This window comes from Meleagris gallopavo, chromosome 1 (assembly GCF_905368555.1).
Source record: "Meleagris gallopavo chromosome 1, MGAL_WU_HG_1.1, whole genome shotgun sequence".
Classification (NCBI taxonomy): domain Eukaryota; kingdom Metazoa; phylum Chordata; class Aves; order Galliformes; family Phasianidae; genus Meleagris; species Meleagris gallopavo.
The window spans coordinates 66,489,804-66,513,168 of NC_139404.1; the positions used below are offsets into that span (position 1 = coordinate 66,489,804).

Here is a 23,365-nt window from a genome sequence, read left to right on the forward strand (position 1 = left end):
AGTGCAGTTCATTAGGAAAATACATTCAGAGCTCCAAAACTCTGGTGATGTTGAGCAAGCTATTCAAGCTTTGATATTTATCCATTTTTTTTCCAGGTTCTCTGTCTGTTATCTTCCTTTAATCTTTTGTTTGCTCTGTTGTTTCAAACTCAGCTCTCTTTATCCCACACATCCCTTCAATACCTCTAGTTACACTGGAACACTTGGTGACCTACAAAAGAAGCAGTGAAAATCCCCTTCTCTTTGAGTAGTCCAAGAAGGATATGCTGGGACTTTGGGAACAGTGAAGCATGCCCTCATCAAACAAACAGTAAATTATCTTGTACACTAAAAATAAGCCTGTGACAATAAAAGGAGCCTACTTACAGATAAGAATCTGCTCATTAAACTAGAAAAATGATCCCTCATTAAATTGTGGTGAGGAGTACAGCCAAATCCCAGTACATCAAGACCAAATTAGAGCATCTTACTAAGCACACTGGCTCGTCTGTACAGTCAAATGGAAACATCTCCACACTAGCCCCAATTATATCCTGACCTACTGGAAAGGATAGGGCCAGCTGCAGAATATATCTACACCTGCTTGGCTAGACATGTCTTTGAAAACCTTTAGAAAGGTTACAGGTAGAGAGACGGGTCATTTGCTCTACTCTGCAAAAACATAGATGTGGGCATCGACACAACTTATGTAATATTTGTAAGACTATGTGACAGATAGTAGAATGGAAATGTAAGAGGTCAGATTCCACTTTCAGTTCAGCTTACCTTCACATTTTCATTGTATCCTTTAGGTATCTACATAGTTGACAGGAGGTTCCGCTCACCTGATGAATCATGCAACCAGCTGACTCAGTTCCTGTATGGATTTTGTCAGCAGTCCCGTCGCCAGAGGATCATCCAAAGAAACCGAACTGAGAGGCTCTCAGATCTGTTGGACTGGAGATACCTAGGCAGGGTGTGTGAAACTATTAATAGAGGTATTAAAAATTCCAGACACACTGTCTTCAGCATCATGCTACAGTGCAAGGAGACATTCCTGTTCTGAAGGGCACCTATCAGAGGTGCTAAAGATGATGACTACCTTTATATTTTGCTGTAATTCTTCCATTGTCCTATGGTAAAGATAGGCATAACTTAACTGAATAGGATAGAGCTGAAGTCAGACACTGTGATCTCTTTGTATTCCTTATGCCAACTTCAGTACGAAAAGCTTATGTCTCTGAGAACCCTGGCAAATGTACAGTGAATAGGATTTGTGCTCTGAAGTCTTTCAAGAATCCTATCTGTTCTTCCTAAAACACTGCTAGACCTTGTGGCTCATCAGCACTCCTGAACTAAATCTGTGCATTAGAACAAAATAGAGTTTTTAATTTGATGTAGAAAACACTATGGTACCACCTACTAACAAGAAATTAGCAAAGCAATGTTCTTAGATCTACAGGAAAAAAGAAGTGGATGGATGCACGTGTATTAGTTTTGTAACTATTTTAGATCTTGCACTGTGTTGGTATCTGTGTGAGAATCTTTCTGTTTGCATGACTGCTAGCACAGTGTAAGGCTCTGACACAAGCTATTATTTTCAGTACAGGTGATGGTGACTGGTGATTATAGTAGATTCATCAACTATTTTTGCCAAATTCTTAAATATCACACCTAATCAAACTCATAAATATTTCTTTTTAACGGTTACACATTCTTCCTATGCAAGGATAAACCCAAAGTTTAAGTGTATACACATGTATATTTAAAGATGTAAAATTATCTGGATAAGAAAGACCCTGAACTACACTGAACTACACCAACTGCCATGAGTGCTGGTTTCCATCTTGGTACACCTTCTGCTTCAGTATGAAGTTTGCTATTTCCCAGTAATACATTTTTTACAAATATCAGTACCATTTGGATTATCTTGTGTTTGGCCATTGTTCATCATCATCTTTGAGAAGATACTCATTCTTTGTTCCTTTTTTTCTTTTCTTTCCTTAAATCTACCCAAGACTTCCTTGACTTTTAAAGATTTCTCTTTTATGTTGCAGTATTACATGCATGCTAGACACTTGGCCCTCAGCAGAACATTCCCTGATAAATTTGAGATGGAACCATGTGCTCCACCAAAGGTAAAATCCGCTTTTAGAGATGAATTCATAAGGAAAAAGAATATCTGTGTATGAGAGAGAGAGAGTCAGTAAGGTTTTACTTAATTATAGGGAAGTTAACTCACAGTTAAAATCTCTAGTTTTAAGCTCCAATCAGAACTTACAGTGGTGTCATATGCAAACAGTAAGGGTACCATGTTGAATACAGAAACAGTTCTTCAGATGATCTAGAGTGACATGGATGGGTCTATGCCACTTTAGACTAGCTGAGGAATTGGCCTTTGGAATTTCTGTTAGAGGAGAGTCCCTAATTTTTCTTCTGATTAACTCCATGAAGAAGTTCTGTATGAACTCAACTATTGAAGAGGAACTATTGGGAAAGTGTATCTAGGGAAAAAAAAGAAGACACAAAATATTGCATTAATCTAAATAGAGTATGTGAGGAGGAGACTGTGACTGCAATTTCAAGGGGTCAGTTTAAAGGCACTCTTTCAGTCACTTCATGTATGGTGCATAATAGCATCAGTTTGAAAAGGGACCCAGTCTAAATTCCATGCTATTTGAACTAAACCTACAGAAACCGCCAGAGCAACTCATATTTTGAAATGAGAATGAGGAAAGAGGCTTAGGCCAAAATTCCTTGTTTGGCTCTAATTCTGCAGATGTTGGCATTATAACTAAAAAACTATTCAAACTTCAGACAGATTCTGAATTCAGCACATTCTGACTACAGAACTTAGAAGGATTTAATGTAATGGTGAGGATTTTAAAGCTCAATAAAGATGATCATACTTTACAAGAAATGATGCTGGAAAGAAAGCCTATCTTTTATAACACCGGCTAAAGATCACTGATAGACAAGCACTTTCTAGCAGAGCAGTACTTAAGGGATCTGTATTCAAGGGAATTTACTTTTGGAGTGCAAAGCAAGTCTAGTTTATGTCCATTATCCATGATTTGCTTTGTAGCACTGACAGCCTTAAATTGCTGTACACAAGCAATTGAAGAACATTGTGATAATTTATATGCAATTTGCTTTTCTCTCTGCCAGACGGAAGGTTTCAGATTCCCAAGACCTTCATCAGTGCCACCATCACCTTCTGTCTCTCAACATTCCAGCCCTCACCATAGTGAAGCCGAAGACGAAGATGAGGATGAAAGATATGATGAGGATGAGGAAGCTGAAAGGGATAGGCAAAATATTAAGTCTCCATTTTCACTTGGAGTATTGCCACAAGGAAAGAAGAAGCAGCATGGAGAGTTCAGGAACTGAATGTGTTGCTCTCCACCCATGCAGAGTCTCTCCATGTATTTAAGAGTAAAGTAAGCATTGCAAGCTTTGTATTAAGGACAGTATGTTATATTTTAGGAGAATCTTAAATGACACTTGAGCTACACGGTTGGGAAGCCTAATATTTCTTCATCTTAAAAATAGTTTAAATGACAATTCTTCTGTACTCCTCAGAAGTAGAAGAATTTTATCAAGCTTAGTAAACTTAGAGAATGTAACAGTCTCCTTAAGCTTATCTAAAGCATAGATCACACCTTTGTCTGCATAATCATCTACACTAATATTAGTTCATGCTGATAGTTCTGCAATGGTTGTTCCAAATGAATTCTTCCTTCATTTATATCCCTCACTTCCTCCTCCCAAATTAACATAATCTTTAAGTCAGAGCTCAGAAAATTTAGAGAAAAAGAGTGTTACACTGGAGAAATCTTGTCAGAGGTAAAAAACTGAGAAGAAAATCTTTATCTTTCCTTATGCTGTTTACCTTATTGTAAACTTACGTCATTTGAAACATTTTTTACAGCACGTGGAAGTGTCTTGGATTAAAACACACTGTGGAACAATATAAAGTCTTATGCAGTGGTCATTTGAATTATAGATGCAAATGAAGTCATCTTCTTGAAGTCCTTTAGACCCACAATAAACAGCAGACTGTTTATTTTCTGACTCCTCTGGTATGTCTCTTTAATTGTTTTCATCATGTTTTACATTGAGTTCAGGGAGGAAATTAATGTGGCTTGTCTAAAAAGAATGAGAAAATTAACTTAAGTAGCAGCTTCACATGCAGACAAAGATATGCCACAGAACAATTCAAAGTGGTGTCATTTTATTATTCTAATTGCCCACTGGTTTGGGCTCTATTTCTATTTTGTGGAAGAGACCTGCCAACAGTTTATGGGCCAGTTTGGTCCAGTTATGTGACTAATGGGGCTGGGGGAACCCATGGACCCACAACCTGAGAGTGGGAAAGGGGAAAAAGTAGGGAGATGGACCTAAAAACAGAACAGCAGCAACGATCTGAGGAGGCAAGTTAATTTACTAAATAAGATAGAGGAATGCAAGGTGACACAATATAATACAATATAATTGGAATTGAGGCTAATAAATCAAATGAAATGAGATTGTCCAAAAACTGAAGGCCTTATTCTAATGCTGAAGGCAAGACTGCTAGGGATCACACACCACAGAGATGCGCAGAAAGTACAGGGGACCATCTCGTGACTTGTGAACTGTTTTTTCTTTCCCTCTAAATGGAAAATGGAAACAGAACAATGAAAAGTCCTCTGGGAGATGTAGTTCTTCTTCACTTCTGAGACAGGTATACTCAGAACTATTGATATTCCATGAAACTGAAGCATTAGCTCTTTAACTCCCAGTGTTCTATATGATGTTATGATGTGGAATGCCAATAACAAAAATCATAAACCCATGACATTCCACCCCTTATTCCACATCACTACATCATGCTTAATATATATATATATATATACAAACAATGATTAACATGCATTACACACATACAAACATATATATATACATATATATATGTATGTGGAATCACTGACTACACTCCCCCAACATCAAATTCCCTTGTGGTATCCATTGAACATCCCTATTTTTCTGCATCACCCACCAAGTGGACCCAGGTCCCTGAGCAAAAACAGTTCCACAGAGAGGTTTGCTCTTTCCAGAAGCTGGAAAGACCCAAACCACTTTTCCCAACATGCTCTTTACATGTACTACAGAGTCCTTATCTCACTCTACAGTATGTAGGGAGCTGGATTGGGCAGGACCATCACAACTGATAGATCCTCAAGCCACCAGCCAGGTGGCTTCTGTCAAATGATTCTCCCTATGCTTAAATGTTTCATTGCCCATTATTTTCAACACAGTTTTTAACAACATTGTATAGTATGATTTTACCTGAAGATAGTGCATGAAAAAGCTGCATGATAAATCCACTCAATGCCATGATATTTGGCCTAAGAATTTACAAGAGAATTTTTGAACTGAGTCCTATTATCTATTCAATTCTTTCTGGAGTGCTGTGTTGCCACAGGACTTGTTTCTCAAGACCCAGTGGGTACTGCATATGTTTCAAGCCACCCAGTGATTGCCTCCATCATGGCAAGAACATAACGCTTACCACTGTGAGATCATGGCAGAGTGTTATAATCAACCTGCCATGCCTCCCCATATTTATACTTTTGCCATCGCCCTTGCCCCAAGAGAGGTTTTATTCTCTTGGTTTTCTTCAATTGCAGTGCATGTTTCACAGTCATGAATAACCCGTGCAATAGTGTCCATAGTTACGTCCACTTCTTGGTCTCTAGCCCACTATATGTTGCATCTCTTCCTTGATGGTTTCATGGGCCAACATAATTAGAAATATTTCATGCTTGTTTTGTCAGTCCAAGTCTATTTGAGCCACCTCAGTTTTGGCAGCTCAGTCTACCTGATGGTTATTTTGTTGTTCTTCAGTAGCCCAATTCTTAGGTGCATGAGGATCTGCATGACACACCTTTAGAACCGTATTGACCACTGTGGATAAGGAAAAGGCTGAGGTTCTTACCGCCTCTTTTACATCTGCCTTTAATAGTCGGATCAGTTATCCTTAGGGCACTTTACTGCAGAGACGAGCAGTAAAAGAAAAGGGGCCACCTTGTGAGTTGCAAAACAGATTTATCTTTCCGTCTGAACGGAAAATGGAAAGGGAACAGTGAAAGTCTTCTGGGAGATGTAGTTCTTCTTCTCTCCTGAGATCCAGGTACCCAGAAAGAGCAACAATCCACGGAACAGCACCACTAGCTCCTTACGTCCCAGTGCACTACATGATGTTATGATGCGGAATCCTGATAACAAGGCTCATAATGCCATAGGCAGAGATATTAATTTTGCCAGTGGGGCTGATGAACTCCAAGTAGACACAGATCGAGCCAACTGGAAATAGCAGGAGTTATCACGACTTCTCTCTCAGCTGTAACTTACATGTTTCTAAAACTCCAGTCATTTGGGCAGTGGCTTACGTTTTACAGAACTCGGTTTTTATTTACCCTTTGGAAGCTGTGTCCAGGAAATGCCCCCGTAAGACATCACAGATGGCTCTTTCCATGCACTGCTTGGCAGATGTGCAGGAAAATTACAGGGGAAAGTGCGCTCTCAGCTGGGCCTTGTACTGAGGCACTAAGGCACATGATGTAACGCTTTGTCACTACATGGTTTTGGGTGCTTTTTCGTCCCTGTAGTTTCCATGCCAAATTATAAACCCAGCTGAAAGCTGGAAGCGAACAATCTCACATCTGAACAGGAAAGCTTGTGATGAGCTGAGTAGATGCTGCCCAAGCTGGAGCTGCTTGATGAAGTGCAGCTCTCCCTGTCCGTGTGAGCGGGGATGCCAGCACAGTGCCAGAGGCCTCCCCAGGGCAGTGCTGCCCACAGACACATCACAACCCTCCTATCCACGGGCTCCCTTCTGTTCCCTGATTTTTTCAGCAACCCTGTTACCCCTTGCCTCCTTCCTTCCAGCTCCCTTTGTCCTCCTCCCCAGGCCTTTCATGCTTCCTTCAATCCTCCTTTCTCTTGGCTGCTTTCCCCCAGCCTCCCTTCCCCTCTCTCTGCCTCCCAACACCTTTGCTCCTCTGCTGCCCTGCCCTGCAGCTCTCTGTTATGTCAACGGAGCTCAGCTGGGCAGCCCCTGCCCTCCCAACCATTGGCTGAGGGACTCCAGGCTTTTGTCCTTCACTAACACCAACTATCTAGCAACTAAATACTGTCAAAGAACTCTTGATAAGGACAAGCCAACCGGGGGCCAACTGTTGCAAGCCCTTGTATGAACAGAGGGCCAAGGCTTGGAGCTGGAGGCAGCCCTATGGTTTGATTGCTCTGCAAGGGGGAGAAAATCCACTGGACAGTGCTCTGGGTTTTGACATCCCTCAGGAGGAACCTGGAGGTCCCAGAAGGCTGGCCAGCAGAGCTGGAGCATGGGCAGAGCCTGCAGGACTTCTTCCAGCAGCCTAAGAATGATGAAGTCATAGAATCATCAAGGTTGGAAAAGACCTCTGAGGTCATCCAGTCCAACTATCATAGAATCATAGAATCACAGAACCACAGAATCATAGAACCACAGAACCACAGAATCACAGAAATGGCCTGGGTTGAAAAGGACCACAATGATCATCTAGTTTTAATCCCTCTGCTATGTGCAGGGTCGCCAACCACTAGACCAGGCTGCCCAGAGCCACATCCAGCCTGGCCTTGAATGCCTCCAGGGATGGGGCATCCACAACCTCTCTGGGCAACCTGTTCCACTGCGTCACAACCCTCTGTGTGAAAACGTGAACTTTTATCGAATGCAAGTTCTTCTTCTTGCTGTACATGCCTGGGGCTGTGTGCCGTGGCCAGAGAGACCTGATGGGGTCCATGGGAAGATGTGGCCAAGGCCCCAGTGATTGGTGTGAAACACTGACGCCAAGCACACGAGGTGTGGGGAACAGAGTGGGCAGTGGCACTGGGAAAAGCCCAGAAACTTGTGAAACTTGTGCTGGTGCTGGAATACGTGCTGCAGGTGAGGATCGCTCATTGTGATGACCCAGCAATGCACTGTGGCATCACTGTGCAATGGGCAATGATGTCCCCAAATGAAGGTGGAGTGAAGGCGACGCCCAGCAGCTTGGCCAAGCCATGCTTTGAGACATCTCCAGGCAATGGATTGTGACTCCATAGTCCACAGATCTTTGAACGTGGGTGCAGGCTCAGCCCAGCAGTTCGTGCCTGGCCTCCGACCGAGCGTGTGTGCGAGGACTGGAGTGTGGACAGGGCGAGTTTTGGTGCTGGAACGTGCTCTGGGTGCTGCTAGCGCAGCTCTCAGCGGCCGTCTCAGAGCCACTTTTCTTTACCCCGACCCTGCTGGGAGCAGGCAGACGGGACATCCCAGAGAGGCGCGTGCAGCAGCATAGGTAGGCGGCACAGGGGCTGGCGGCGCAGGGCAGGGGGGCACCTTGAGGGAGCCTTCCCAGGCTGGTGTGTGACTAACGTCTCTTGTCCTCTTCCAGCGTGACACCTGCTGCTGCAGCGCCAGTGCTGGGGAGCGCGTTGCCATCTCCCGCTCCCCCCAGCCCACCGCACCTGGTGGAAGCATGGAGGCAGCATTAGACACCCGCTGCCCCGTGTGCCTGGACAACTGGGACAGCGTGGCGTACGCCATGCCGTGCTGCCACCAGTTCTGCTTTCCCTGCATCCAGCGGTGGACGAGCACCAGGCCCCAGTGTCCGCTTTGCAAACAGGGTGTGTGGTCCATCATCCACACCACGCGAGCGGACGGCAAGTACAAGGAGCTGGTCCTCAGACCGGCTGCAGTGGCATCCGTTGCCACTCGGCGCCCCGCAGGCCCCCGGGCAGCCCGACCATGGCCTGCAGTGCCCAGGCGTCCTGCGGGCGGCCTCTCCCGTGACACCTGGGCTTCCATCTTCCGGGAGAACCCAGCCCTGCTGCGGCCCCTGCGCTCCTGGCTGCAACGGAAGCTGCGCCGCATCCTGGGCACCGAGGAACCACAGGCAGATACGCTGGCCAACAGCGTCATCTCGGCCCTGCTCCTCGTCGGCTTGGAGCAGGAGATCCTGGTAGAGAGGCTGGATCTCCACCTGCACGGCCAAACTGGGAACTTTGTAAGGCAGTTCATCGCCTTCACCGTGCAGAAGTATGGCAGGGAGGCTCAGCGCTTGCTGGGCCTCAACGTCACCCCTGCTGCTGGGGCACAGGAGACCAACACGTCATCAGAGCCCACAGCTGCCCCACAGCAGGAGGCTCCTGTCTCTGGCCCAGCGCTCTCCAGCAGCCCTGCCAGCTCCACCAGGGATGAAATCCCGGGCAGGACAGGAGGAGAACTCACTGGGCATCCCAGCTGCCCACATGACAACCCTGCGGAGGTCACCATGGAGCAGGCAGTGCCTCACGAGGAGCCAGGACAGCCTGTGGCAGGGCCCTCTGGCTACAGCCTTCTTCAGCAGTCCCGGCGAGCCCTGAAGAGGAAGGCCAGCGATTGCCAGGCCTCAGCATCGCCAAAGAAGAGGCCACCCAGCCGGCAGCAATAGAACAGCGGCTGAGCTGATGAGACTGGGGCCGGGCAGCAGCTGGGACACACGCCAGCCCCAATGGACCCTTGCCATCGGTGTCCAATTCCACCATGCAAATAAACTAGAAAGAAAAACTGCAAAAATATGTGTTGGCATTGTTAACAGCACAGCCGTTGTTGCTTCCTTGTCCTTGATGCTTTCTCCCCTTTTTCCTGCTGCCAAGCCACTGCTGGCTCTGTTGCAGCCTAGATAGGAACCCCATGACAGGGGAAGGGCAAATTTCTGCACCTGGCAGGAACATCCCTGGAGCACATGACAGCTGGGGTTAGCCGGCTGGAGCAGACCCAGGAGTCCTGCTGGACACCAGCCTGAAGCAGCAAGCAGCCCAGGCCACCTTGGTGAATGGTCCTGGGCTGCATGAGGCCAGGTGCTGCCAGTAGATGAAGGGTGGTTATCCTGCCCCTCTGCTCAGCTCTGAGGAGGCCACAGCTGGAGCGCTGGGCCCAGATCCAGGCTCCCCAGCGCCAGGGGGACCAGGTGTTGCTCATTTTGCATGTCCATAGCCCCAGCAGTGCAAACTGTCCCTGTCTCACCTGCCCAGGGCTTGCTGGGCTTGGTGGGATGTGGTGTATTTGGAGGGCTGGAGGGCTCCATATGAGGAGCAGGGCTTGTCTCGAGCCTGGGACAGGAACCTGTCCTCCACTCATGTGTGATGTGCCCTCCAGCATCTGCATGACAGGCTCTGTACACAGTCTCTACATTATTGTGGGGGGTGTTTTTAAATTAAACCCTTCCCCTCTGACATGTGCCTTCCTGGCTGCCGTTGCAGAGGTTAGCAACATGATCATCAAATGAACGTTCAAAAAACACACAAGGAATTCAAGGGAGAAGCTGGAAGCCTGTTTAAATATCACATGTTCTGTCACATTAGCAGCTCCCTCTGGGCTGTACCTTTCCATGTCCAATGCACGCAACGCTGTGTACAGATACCAGATAGGTATTTCCATCAGTGTTTTGAATTTATCATGTATACATATAGCTCCAGAGAGCAGAGCGGCAAACTTAATGAAGGCCCAGTGTGCTCTGAGTATAAAAAGCTAATTTCTAAATATGACATCGGAATGCAAAATAGCACAATATTATTGACCACTGTGGATAAGGAAAAGGCTGAGGTTCTTACCGCCTCCTTTACATCTGCCTTTAATAGTCAGATCAGTTATCCTCAGGGCACTTTACTGCAGAGACAAGCAGTAAAAGAAAAGGGGCTGCCTTGCGAGTTGCGAAACAGACTTATCTTTCCATCTGAACAGAAAATGGCAACAATAGCAACAATCCATGGAACAGCACCACTAGTTCCTTAAGTCCCAGTGTACTACATGATGTTATGATGCAGAATACTGCTAACCAGGCTCACAAAAACATGAGAAGACCTAATCATTAAATAAAACCCTAAAATAATTCCAAAGCCATATATTTCCCTCATATAGTGTTTGGTAGAGGTTATGAAGCTTCTTTTTAAATCTGTTGTGGAAGAAGTGAATCTGTCAATGAGAAACAGACACCTGATTTGCCTTGCAAGTTTCAACTGTCTTTAACTTCTATAGATAGTGGCTGAATAAATATGTTTAGAAGTAGCTTTCAACACAAAGACATTAGTAAGGAGATTGTTGGTTTTTTTTTGTTTTTTTTTTTTGTGAATCAAGAATTCCTCACACTGTTCAAGAAAAGCCACTTCCAGGACTTTATTCAGCCTGTTCCTTATCAGGTAGGAAGATTTGGGGGCAAGGTAGGGTCAGATGGCCTGCTTTGAATACACATTGACCTTTCTAACACTTGACCGTCAGTTGATGGCACAGTTCCTCCTATACAGACCATTAAGAGTAAAAGTGATTAAGTGCCTATCTGTATCTTCAGCCACATAAAATCAGTTTTAAAATCGCATTTTCATTCTTAAGCTGATCTGGATCACTGAAAAAAGATACCGTGTTAGAAGCCTTGTTCTAGCTTTACTGCAGTATCTTAAATGAATTTTAAAGGAGTCTCTACTGTCCCAGATGATTTTAAAGTAATGAATAATTACAATTAATGGGTATTTTTCATATTAATGCATTGAAAGCAAAAATATTGCCAAATGTTCATACGGTTTACTAAATGGAGAGTAGCCGTACTTTGTGAGCTGAAAGGTGCATGTTCTTCCTTGGATTGGTTTTAACTAAAGCTACCTTGCAGAGTCAAAGAATGTAATGGCTGAGAGTTGAACAAAAGAACATTTAAAGGTCATAATCATTAAAAGTGGATCTTCTCTTCCAAAAAAAAAAAAAAAAAAGAAAAAAGAAAAATAAAAATTGATTTCAAGAAACTTGGTATTTTTACTTGCATTTCAGTGCATTGTTTTACTGAAGAAATCTCATCTCACCTCAAATTCCCTTTCATCACAATTGCTTTAACATGATCTGAGGGTGATCCAGCATTTCATTACCTAAAAATGTTCTAGTAGTAACATGCTGATAAACATCTATTTATCATCATTCCAGGCCCAGCTTCACTGCAGTGCTAGAAGATGTGATCACTAGATATGTCTTGTAAATGATCATGTTAAAGGAATTGTGATGAAAGGGAATTTGAAGTGATATTAACTGTAAACAACTGCTGAAAATGCCTGTGGTCCTGTGATAGAAATTAATTCCTCCATTCCTTCAGATGCATTTCTTTATGTTGAGGGGAAACAACCTCATAGTTAATGTGTGCTAACAAAATAAAACGTAATTGCTTGGATGCAAGGATCATATAGTGACTTTTCAATTACTTGAGAACTACAGAGGGCTTCCCAGTAAGACCTCAATGCTATGTAAATAATGTTCCATACATCCTTATCAGCATGGAATGGTAATTAACCAGTATATGTATGATTTCAGTTTCAGAGCTTAAAAAACAGCCTAGCAAAATGGTACGATGATGATGCAATTAATAATCTATGTGCCAGTTATCATGTTTGACATTAGGTTTGTAAGTAGTGTGCCCTCACTAGCTTCAGCAGAACCATGCCTCCTGACAACGGAAAAGTCTGTATGCCATGGTCATTACTTGATGCCCTGATCTTGTGTTGACTTATAGGGCCAGCAGTGAAGTGGTAAAGGAATCTACCTTTATCAATAAAAAGACTTTAATATACAGTTGGGTGGAAGGTGGTAAAAGGTTTTCCTATAACTATTGAAAAATTGATATTAATGAAATAATTGCCCAAAGGCAATTCAGCTAAGATGGTACAGTGGATCTTAAATTTTGAATGAGACATACAAAATTACCTAAACAAGACAGGAACTTTACAAATTATTTCTTTGGCTGAACTGGTAAATTTTAATCAGTTTGAAATTCAAAATGTTGCAGTGAATATATACATCAACTTTTTGGCACTTAAGTGGAGATTAAACACTGTTTACACAGATAATGGTTTCAGGGTGGATGGAATACAAATGTTAAAGAAATTTCAAATATTTCACCAGTTTGATAGATTATCCATCAGGTAGCCAGTGTGATCACTGTTTTCTTCTTCCACTGCAAGACAAGACACAATGGGAAAAAATAAGTTGTAGATAAAGTTCAATCACTCCAAGTTTCCAGGATATAGATATACCTCAGGGACAGCCCTAGTGTAATGTGACTGATTAGCTAAGACATGAAAATGGAAATAGTAATGCCTTCTGTCATTTTAAAGGCAACAATTTTTGATTCTTACGTCTTTGATTATTTTGTTAGGCTACTACTGCAGTGATTTCAGTTTTATTCCACGGAGTTCTATCCAAACAAGCTGCTAGTTTTGCTTAGATCTCTCAGATGTCACCTTTTTTCTTAAGGGGCTGCTTCCATCCACTTTCTTTTTTGGAACATAAACAGCAGGTAGGAAAATACCACTAAAATTTATGAGTTATGAACTTCAGAGAATTTTCTCTTTTTCTTGGTGCACACACAAAGGACACTTTGATTGTTTTATTATATCAGCATTATTGTTGAATGCTGATATATTTTGTCCAAACAAGTTTTTAAATTGAAGGGTTACGTACATTTACTAAAGCATGCTTATAAGTACATTTACTAAAAAGTACATTAAAAGTACTTATAACTCCCCTTGAGAAACTCAATTTAAAACAAAACATATGTTTACCTTCTTGGGCCTTCCGTAATGAACTAAGGAACAATGCTGCAGCTTCAGAAAGAGATAAAGGATTTGTGGTTTGGCTGCGTGTTTCTAGAATTAAAAAAAATCAGAGACACTCAGTTTGTTGTGTTTGTTGGGATTTCTTTATATTGCTCTTTTCTTTTTTGTATCTACAACTAGAGACCTCAAGAGATATATTGTGTTCTCCTTTACAACATTATGTGCTCAAAGTCAGGCTGATAAATGTCTAACACATAAGAGCTTATCAATTTCTTGCTAAAGGAGGTTATTTTAACATTCCTCAGAAAGTGAAAAAAATGTTTTCTTTTTTCATGTATTCCTTATTGTGCTACAGAGTTATTTCCTTTGTCTGTATGGAATAATGTTCTCTATTTTTGTTGTTTTTTCTGTTTAACGTAATTAATAATTTGATTTATTTTTCTTTCCACTGAAAAAAAGAAAATCAAAGGGACTGATTCTTATCCCTCTTTACACCCAATCTGTGTGGAACATCACCACTTATGGAAGTGAAATCACACAGGTACACAAGAGAGGACAACCAGGCACACAGTCTTGTGTTTCACATGGTTTTTGGAGTGAAGGCTGTAATGAAATGAAGTTATATAAGTGCCTCCTTGAGTAAGATTCCAGAAAAGCAAAATTATTTTTCTGTTCTCACAGATTTTTCTCCTAATCTGAGCAAAGATTGGTGTTATACACACCTATGCACATGTACTTACCAAGCTGCATTCTGCCATACAGATCCTTTCGCTGGCTCTCATCTGAGATGAATCGACGTCCCTCTACAAGAACAGTGGGGAGAGAGTGAATACAACTTCCCAAATCTGATGTAGTTGGTACCTTATAACCACTAAAGTAGTCTTTTCAAAACACAGAATTGCAGCAGTAATGCTACAAGCACAAAATTGGATGCATGTATTCCTCCTGAGGTCTTTTGAAACCAGCAATAGCCCATCCTGAACCAGACCACTCCAAAATATCTTTTAGTCCATGAAAGCATTGTTCCAAAAGTTTCCATGCTTGTATTATCCTGCTTTAGGAGATACAGTCTGGAAGAGTTTTCTTCAGTCATTCCTCAACTGCTATCCAAGAGCCTTCAGTCCCTTTGCTGGCCTATGAGGTATTGCTTTTAAAAGAATTTTTCTACATGAACTCAAAAAGAATGAAAAGACTGGTGTGCACGCAATACAGTCCATTAGTCAGTTTGGAAAAAAAAATAATAAATTAAGGGGCTGAATTCTTTGCTTTCATGAGCAGAAATTGTCAGCAGAATTTATTTCACACAGTGTTACCTGACTGTTCTTTGTAGTTTATATATCTATATGTATTGTGCTTGTAATTGGAAGGAACCTTGCTCTCTTAACACATGTTCTGCCTGGTACGTTTTGAACTTTTGATTCAGTTTGGAATTGAATTTTTAAAAATAGAAATGTTTTTGTGAAATGCTGTGGGTCTGCATCAGAGACAAGATCTCTCAGACTCAAAACATTATTTTGAATGCTGCTTTAACTCTGTTCTAATAACAGAAACTCAAAAGTTAATTTGCTCCACCTTAATACCACAATATTGATAAGCCGGATATCCAGTTTCTCCTTGGAAAAGGTCACTTGTGCTCTGAATACTGACTATAATGCAAGATGCTTGTAGTAGGAACGTGTTATCCTATTTCTTGGGAAGATGTTTTAATTAAAGCCTGAATAATGATAAGGAATGATACGTATCAAGTGTGTATTAAAATCTCCTTTGAGATTATTTCAGTTAAGGAAATTGCCTTTCCAATAAGTTTTTTTACAATCGAGCTTCCAACTAATATATATCTTCAATACTTTCTGTTTTGCTTTTATTCTTCCAATAGTTGTCTTCTTCAGTTGGATTCCTTTAAAAATTAATAATAGTACTGGCAATGCCACTGTTTCAAAGACAAGAAGAAACAATGATAAATGCATCTTGGCAGGCTTCAGAATTTCTACCTCCACAGCATCGTCAGGAATTTACTGCTTGTGTACAGCCAAACAGATCAGGAATAATCCAACGGTATAGTAAGTTATCTCCTCAAAATGTGAAGAGCTTAGGACTTACGTGCACCCTTCAAATAGAGCATAGCCTGAGGAGTCCAGTTTCTCCTTTGGAAATGAGCCTTTATGACAAAAAAAAGAGTAAAGAAACATGTCAGCACTGTATGACATTACTAACAAGTACAAGTATTAAATAGCACCGACCTGTAGATAGAAGCTGTGCATTCAGCCCAAGTCAGCTGTTTACCTGAGGAGCACTCCAGGAAGAAGACAGGAAGGACACTGTAAGGAACAGTGCCATTGCAGGTGCTGTCAGTTTACGCAGTCCCTGTGCACAGCAAAGAACCACAAGGTACAGGAAAAGCTTTTCAGATCTGTAAATCTTCTCAACTTCAAATCTAAATGTGAGGGTATTTCTTCTTCCTTCTTTCTCCCTGCCTTGCTACCCAACCTCATCATGATCTCTAGCTATCTCACCTTCAGAACTCAGTGATCTAATGGGAGGATGAATGTTAAATCAAACACACTTATTCTTTTTACTCTATTCTTCTTAAAGATGCCATATAGGTGAGAATTGCCATTGAGTCAAGCACCTTTTGTGCTTCTGTTTGCAAGGACACTAGATCCTGCAGAAATAAGAATAATGTACAGACTAGGAGGGAAATATGATATAAAGTACATCTTGATTTTACCAAGCCAGAAGATAGAAATCAGACAATAAGCAAATGTAGGGGGCTGGCCATTACAAACAAAAGCAGGGAAAGCACATCACTACTTCCTCAGGAAACGAAAGTTTTTAAACTCAGCAGCCTATTTGCTTCAATCACGATTACACACATGTCGAGAGGATTGCTTGCTGGATCCTTTTAGTTTGTTTGCTGATGCAGCACATGCAAATGAAAGCACCAAGCATGAATCCTCTGTGAACAAACTGCATGTCTGCTTGTTTTGCAGAGCATCGATAACACGGATGGGTATCGGAGAGCACCTAGCTCTGTGATTCACAGTGTTTTATTCCATCCTGTCTTTTAGAGCATGTTTTTAATGCAGCGGTTTCAAACACACTAAACACAACTGTGTGTATATGCCTTCTCTGTTATTTAAAAGTTAAAGTTACTAACTGCAGTCCCTGAAATATTATACTCAATGAAAAATCTTAAATTGCAAACTAAATGTTACCCACATACCAAAAGAGTTTCACTCACCTTCATACCTATTGAAGTAGCAAATCTTCAGTCTTCGTTTCTTGGAATAATGTGTCACAAGACCTAAGGGTTTGGGGGCACCTTTTTAAATCTTCAGAGTGAATGTCCCCTCCCCTTCTCTGGTGGGCTGGAGAAGTCCAAAGGGATCTCTTGTCAGCTCTGTAGATGGAGAAGTAGAAGGTCTAATGACTCCTGAGGGAAACCTGTAGTCTTGCAGGAAGTGAGGGAAATGATGGAAAGACAGATGCACTTGGAGATGCACCCCATTAGCCAGGTGAATACTTTCTGAATGCATCAGCATCAGCTGCGTGCATTTGCAATACAACGTCACCTTCTTGCCAGATGATCAATAGCTATGGCCAGAAGCAGATACTAATATGAATAATGAGTATTTACCCAGGATAATATAACATATTATATAACAGGTTGTTATCAATTTTGGTAGCTGGAAAAGGTAGTAAATTACTCCCCAGTGATAATATGCCACTGAGAAAAAGGTGGCATATCCCATGTTACTAGCTTGAGGTTATTCCTACTATACAGTCAGAGGATGCAGCCTCTTGTTCACTTCTCTATCAATCTCTTGCATGTGGTTTTCTTATACGCAAATGAAAATACAAAGCTGAGTAACCAAAAAATAATAATTTTGAAAAATCACCAATCCTTTGCTGTCTCATGGATTTGTTGGAGTAAAAGCTAGATTGCGGGCTTGAAGAGGTCAAGTGGTGTAGCAGTTAACAGAAGAAAGGCAGGAAGAAGGAGCCAGAGAAATTGTTTCCATAAGCTACTTCTAAGTGATTATTGGACTTGCCACAGTCGTGTGGTTGTTCTGGTCCTCAGACAAAGAGCTCACCATCCCTGGTACCTAGCCTTGCTGGTTCTGTATCTGATATTTTTGTCTTCACTGTTTTCCGTTGTAAAATGAGAGAGGGTATCAGAAGGGGAAAAGGTGCAAATGGGAAGTGAGGAATTTGTTGATTAGAAGCCTAAGCAATAAAAAATTTACTATGGGAGCTTCACAGTCAGAAGCAGCTTGTTTAGTAGCAAAAATAAGAGTCAGCCTGTATGTGGGACAGATGCACGCTCATGTATGTGCAGTCTGAATGAAAAGTATACAGGCAATGTTAAGGCTTGTAAGGAACTTTTCCCTGACATGAGGTATGTGTATTAGACTGCTCTGAAGGACACCACTACTGAAGGTAAAATTACTCTTCTGCTTTTGGGGGAATTTTGCTCTGTTCTGTGCTAATTCCAGTCATAATTGGTCATCCTACATAACTCACATTAGCTGCAGCTTGCTCCGGCATAGATGCAGTAAATTAAAGGAAAGTTTAGGTTTTGATCTCATGCAGTTCTTACGGTGATTGGGAACTGCCATTGTACCTCTATCATTTAAAAAGGCCATGCCAATGTGGACCTTTATGCAGCAGAATGTATTCTACTTGCATCTTCTTCAATGTGAAGTTTACATTTTCCTTGCTATTTTCTTCATGCTCTGACAGATCAGAGGCTTTTCTTGATGACGGTTAACCCTTAGCCTTAGGAGAGGGTTATGCATTGCATTCATGAGACATTTGACAAGCAAGAACTTGAGAAAGATACAGCTCCTCAAATACTCCCTTCTATAGCTGCCTCGGTGCTGCTTTTTACACACAGACCAAAGGTACAGAATCACAACACACAACAGAGTCTGTGAAAATTAACACCCAAAGTTCACTACTTCTCAGTATAAAATATATGGTCTTCATGATTTTTGTCCTTGCAGAAAACAACCAGGATGTACTAGGCACTGAAAATAAATTCCCCTTCTCCTGCCAGTGAAATGGGACAAATTAACACAATCTACGGAGGCATTCAGCTTTACTTCTCCTACAGGAACTGAGGGGGAAGAGGAAGAGAATGGGAGATCTGGAAAATGATTTAGATAACTACTACATTGTAGAAAGAAAACTTCAGCCTTTTTTATCTTCTGACCGCTTTCTGAAGTCATTTGTCTGAAGCTCAGACAAATTCAAGTCTGAGCTGCTTGAATTTGGTGGTGTTGGAGTCCCACACTCTTGCAAACATGGCTGCGTTGCCATGTTGTCATCTTCTCGTAGCAACTGCAGCTTGTTTGTGACTGTCCAGAAGACAGCTGGGAGGAGACAGGTCAGACCCTAAACTGACTTACTGTAAGATTAGGTGATCATCATCTCAAGAGCAAACGCAGAACCTTGCCAGCATCCTCTTAAATTAGTCAAAACTGTCATGTTGGGTTTCTTAATGGCAGTAAGGTGTCCAAAAGTGTAAAGTTTCTTTTCTGTCACTAGCAAGAGACAGGCTTCCTTGCCTAAACACAATCCAGGACACCTAGGACACCATACAGGACCTGCAAGAGAGCCAAGACCTTGTGGGGAAGAAGCTGGAGGGTAGGTAGGATTCCTAACGTACCTAAAATGTCACTAGTTCTTTGCGACTAGGAACTGAAGTACTTCTGCAGTCTACCTTTCAGTGGAGAGAAACAGGACCTTGTAACACACCTCCTGGCTACAGAGCTTATGACATTAGGAGAGAAGGATTGAATTCCCATCTGAAGATGTCCATTTCTGTTCGTTGGCTTCAGACAGAGCCCTAGACAGGTGGCTTTTTACACAGACCTGATCAATTGAAATGAACCCAATTCCCAATTAAATTTCCTTAGTGGTCTAACATTAGGACCTTCATAATCCTAAACCTAAAAAGTGTGGAAATCAGGCAGAGGCTAAAGAAAAAAGATTTTCTGTTTCCTTAAATTCTTAGTGCCTCGTGACTTTTGAGCCTTGAATGTATTTAGTTTTAGTATGAGCAAGTATTCTAAGTTGCTGGGGTATTTTAACAAATGTATCTCAAAACCATTTCCCTGGAAAGAAATAAGAAATCTGTGTGCAGAGCAAGGAGCTCCAGATCTGTCAATTCTACCTTACTGATTAAAATTTAAAAGACACTTCTCCCTTTATAGCTTTCTTGCCATGAGTCTGTGAGAAGATGGGCATCTCACTCTTCCCAGAAATCTAACTACTTCTGGGATGGCAAGTGGGACATGATTTAATTGCAGATTGCAACAAAAGACAATAGTTTCAGAAGGAAATGCACTCAGAGTACTTACACTCACCAGAAAAAAAAACCACCCCATGGATGTGCATAGGCATATATAAACTTGTAGTGTTGAAAAATGAAGTAGCCTGTAATTGGGTTACGGATCATAACACACTAAATTCTACAGGACTTCAGGGTGATGAGCTGTACATGAAACACTCATTGTCAATCCTGCCATTTCTCAGCTGATTCACATAAATGAGGAAGTGGCTCTGGCATGTAATCAATACTCTAAGTGAGGGAAGTAGAGTGAAGCTCACTGTAGCAGCATGATCCCTTATTAGAAAGAACATAACCTATGCTTATTCTTAAAGATGATCTAAAGGGCAGAGGCTGCTTATCCTGGCACTGTAAATGATAAAAAGCCAATTTCTGGGATTGGCAGTCAGTGCTGACGTGTGAAAGTTGTTGCATGGTGGAGATTTACCTTTTGGAGCCAAATATATGTTAGTGACTTTTGTCATGACCATGTGTTTTCCCGAATCTTTCCCTAAAAATACAGGCTGCAGTCACTGTGCCTGTTTTTAAACTGCTGGTAAGGACACTGGTGATCTGTTTTTTGCTCCTGAGTAAAAGGTGTAGCTGTTGTGTGTAGGTGGCCAGTAGATACATCAGCAAATATGGTATTCTTATAGTGTCAAGGTATAAATGTACCATTACCATGACCCTTTTCTCTTATCCTCATTTCTTCTGTGCATTCCACCTAGTATGTTAACTCTTTGGCAATTTCATCTCACTGCTGTCTGGTATGTGAACAGCATCTACCACAGCATTGTTATGGCTTGTACGTACTACCCATTACATCTTAAAAGATTGAACTACTTGAGGCAGAGTCTCCAAAGTAGGAAACAGCAAACAACTAAAATTTGCATTTAACACACAGCAAGGGAATTTAAGCCTGCTGATAAGGCAACGTTTCCAATGGTAGCACAGTGAAATATAGCTTGCCTTAAAAGGCTATGGATCTATAATCACTGAGAAGCTTAGAGAATAGATTAGCCAAGCCAGTTTTAGAATTAGTTGGTAAACTGATTTTGCCCTGGGACAGAGTGATGAACTGTATGGTTTCTGAACATCTTTATCTGGCTGTTTTTTATAATTCTGTGATGTTTCAAAGCTGACTCTGGATTTTAGCACCGTACATCCAGAATGGAGTAAACTTTGCATCCAAGTTCTGTATTCACCTTGTAAAACCTGTTCTCTGAGTAAAATTATCTGCCATCAGTTGACATATAAGAAGCCTAAAATGTCATATGAACACACTCTTCAGCACTGTTTTTCAGAATAGACCCTAAATTCTCTGAGCATTGTATTTTCATGGTGCAGTTCTGGAGGGAAGAGATACTCTCTCACAGAAGCAAGGCATACAATTACTGAGATCATTAGTAGCTGGAGTAAAACTTCACTCTGTTGCCCGCTCAGCACAGTAATGTCTGCAAGCATGATTCCTGTGCTACTGCATCATTTCTGGAGCTGCTTTTCTTCTTTTCTCTAGACTTTACAAGAAGAACTGTACTAAAAACTGCTTGAGTTACAGTGCAAGATGTAGAAAAGCTTGTCTGCTAGTCATTGTGCACATTGCCTCACACAGAGCCTTTGTTGAGATCCACAATGTGACCAATGCTGTGTCCACGTACTACTGTTTTCAGAAGAGTATTGAAAAAAGGGAAGAAATTTCAAAAGGTAAAGTAAATGAATGAATAAATTAATCAATAAGTTAAATTGAAGATATTATATGAGGCAAGGGATGTTTGTAAGTATCAGGAAAGAAGAGAAATAAACAAATATTTGAAAGGTGCAAACATCACAAAAAGAAGTATTAGTTGTGAAGATCGGTAACCCATAGAATAGTATAACATTTTTTTCATGGATGGAAATGTCTGGGGCAAACACCAGGAAGAAGAGTCCAGCTGAAAAAGTTTTCTTCAGTTTGCAAGCTGGAAAAGAGATCTGACCACCTATGTGAATGCATTTACAATGTACGTTAGCAGAAGCATATACTATCAAACACATCACACAGAGCATGCCTTTCTGTAGTGACAGAAGCACCAGAAGCCAAGGAGTCCTCTGACCTTTACTTCCATCACCATGAACTTGGCAAAAAGGATTCTTGTCTTTGTCAAGAAGCTACCTAGAGGGCTACCAACTATAGTAAGTGTTACGCACGTAGTCATGTGCTCTTGGCAGAGCAGTATGTTTGTCACACAGTCTCACCCATGGAGCTGGGCAAGAAACATAAACACTATTACTGAGCAGCTGGATGCCAACATTTTGCTGTAAACTGTGGGTGGAACGGTGGAGGTTACACAGAGAACCTGAGTGATAAATGGACAATCAGCAGTCAGAGATGGAAGCAGTCTGCTCTGCATTCTTGACGTAGTGCCCAAACTGTACAAGCAGCATCCATAAAATGTGCTGTCTCTTTCCTTACCCATGGATACCAGGAGTGGTGGAGAAGGGTTTACATATTTGTATACTTGTATTTATATACAAAGTATATAACTTACGTAGAGAAAAATGTTAAGCACTGAATGGAAAACTTCAGGGAGTGCTTTCAAGAGAAGCCAAGTATCTTAGGATCTCTGCTATATTAGCACTTGTAAAACTTCTAAAATGTTGGTCCTCAATACTTTTCTCACACCTCTAGAATACATGGCACACTAACTTTTGTACAGTATGTTGATGTGACTATTAGGAGAGTACATATTAGGGTCTAGTTAAACCTCAGACCCTATTAGTGAAACACTTTTATCTGTACCCCTGTTTTTGACTCCATCTTAGTATAGATTACGTGGTCAGTAGGCAAGGACTGTTTGCCCTGTGATTGCTCAGTGCCTGCTCTGCTAGCTGCACACTGCATGGGTATCATCATCACCTGGAGGAACCTCTTGAGAACAGGCCACTTGTTCCTGTCAAGGTGTGAAAGTGTGAGTGCTGTTTTAACGTGGGAGGTCTCGTCTTCAAATTGGGAAGTTAAATAGCTTCCTGTACACATAATGAATTGCTCAAAGATAAAAGAAATAAGAGATGAGGCCCTCAAATGGACTGGCTTGCTCTTGGAAATGTTACCTCTGTATTAGAATCAGCTTTACTCCTGGAAAAAAGTGTCTAGTCACAGTGCTCACCCACCCGCTAATTAAACTAGAACCAATTGCACCAACACCTGGTATCTGGCAACACTACTGAATGGCAGTGCCTACTTCTTGTTTTAGTTACCATTTTTCCACAAAACAGAGGAATGTCAGTGCATTTCCATATTTGGAGTTTAATCACAAAGTGACATCAGTTTTAGTTTTCTCTAGGTGTGCCAAAGTAGCCTGTGATAGACTGGGAGGTGCCATTTCTCCAAGAGCTTGGAGAAGCCTGGAGAGGTGCATGGTTAGAATTTATGTGACA

General features: G+C 41.8%; 3 protein-coding genes across 3 annotated transcripts in view; 2 read left to right on the forward strand and 1 right to left on the reverse strand.

Moving 5' to 3' along the window:
• GYS2 (glycogen synthase 2) overlaps positions 1-4,053 on the forward strand; it is a 41,524-nt gene extending 37,471 nt beyond the window's left edge. The window contains exons 16-18 of the mRNA XM_010715755.4: positions 792-955; positions 2,037-2,117; positions 3,148-4,053. Of these exons, the coding sequence (XP_010714057.1) occupies positions 792-955; positions 2,037-2,117; positions 3,148-3,369 (467 nt within the window). The 3' untranslated portion in view covers positions 3,370-4,053. The remainder of the gene's footprint in view (positions 1-791; positions 956-2,036; positions 2,118-3,147) is intronic.
• A 4,469-nt stretch (positions 4,054-8,522) lies between these two features.
• On the forward strand, positions 8,523-9,476 carry LOC146545387 (E3 ubiquitin-protein ligase Topors-like). Its single transcript, XM_085216834.1, has one exon. The coding sequence runs from the start codon at positions 8,523-8,525 to the stop codon at positions 9,474-9,476; it is 954 nt and encodes a 317-aa protein (XP_085072960.1).
• Positions 9,477-12,954: 3,478 nt separating this feature from the next.
• On the reverse strand, positions 12,955-16,861 carry SPX (spexin hormone). Its single transcript, XM_010715730.3, has 6 exons — positions 16,856-16,861; positions 15,898-15,978; positions 15,715-15,772; positions 14,355-14,417; positions 13,621-13,704; positions 12,955-13,013 (listed from the first exon to the last, which is right to left on the reverse strand). Exons 1-6 carry the CDS (start codon positions 16,859-16,861, stop codon positions 12,955-12,957), a joined length of 351 nt encoding a protein of 116 aa, XP_010714032.2.
• Positions 16,862-23,365: the final 6,504 nt, after the last annotated feature.

Coding starts and splice junctions, on each gene's coding strand:
- SPX (XM_010715730.3), bottom strand. Junction 15,773..15,897: donor CTTCCTGGAGTGCTCCTCAG/GTAAACAGCTGA, acceptor TTTGTCATAAAG/GCTCATTTCCAAAGGAGAAA. Junction 13,705..14,354: donor GTATGGCAGAATGCAGCTTG/GTAAGTACATGT, acceptor TTTTAATTCTAG/AAACACGCAGCCAAACCACA.
- LOC146545387 (XM_085216834.1), top strand. CDS start 8,523: ATGGAGGCAGCATTAGACACCCGCTGCCCCGTGTGCCTGGACAACTGG.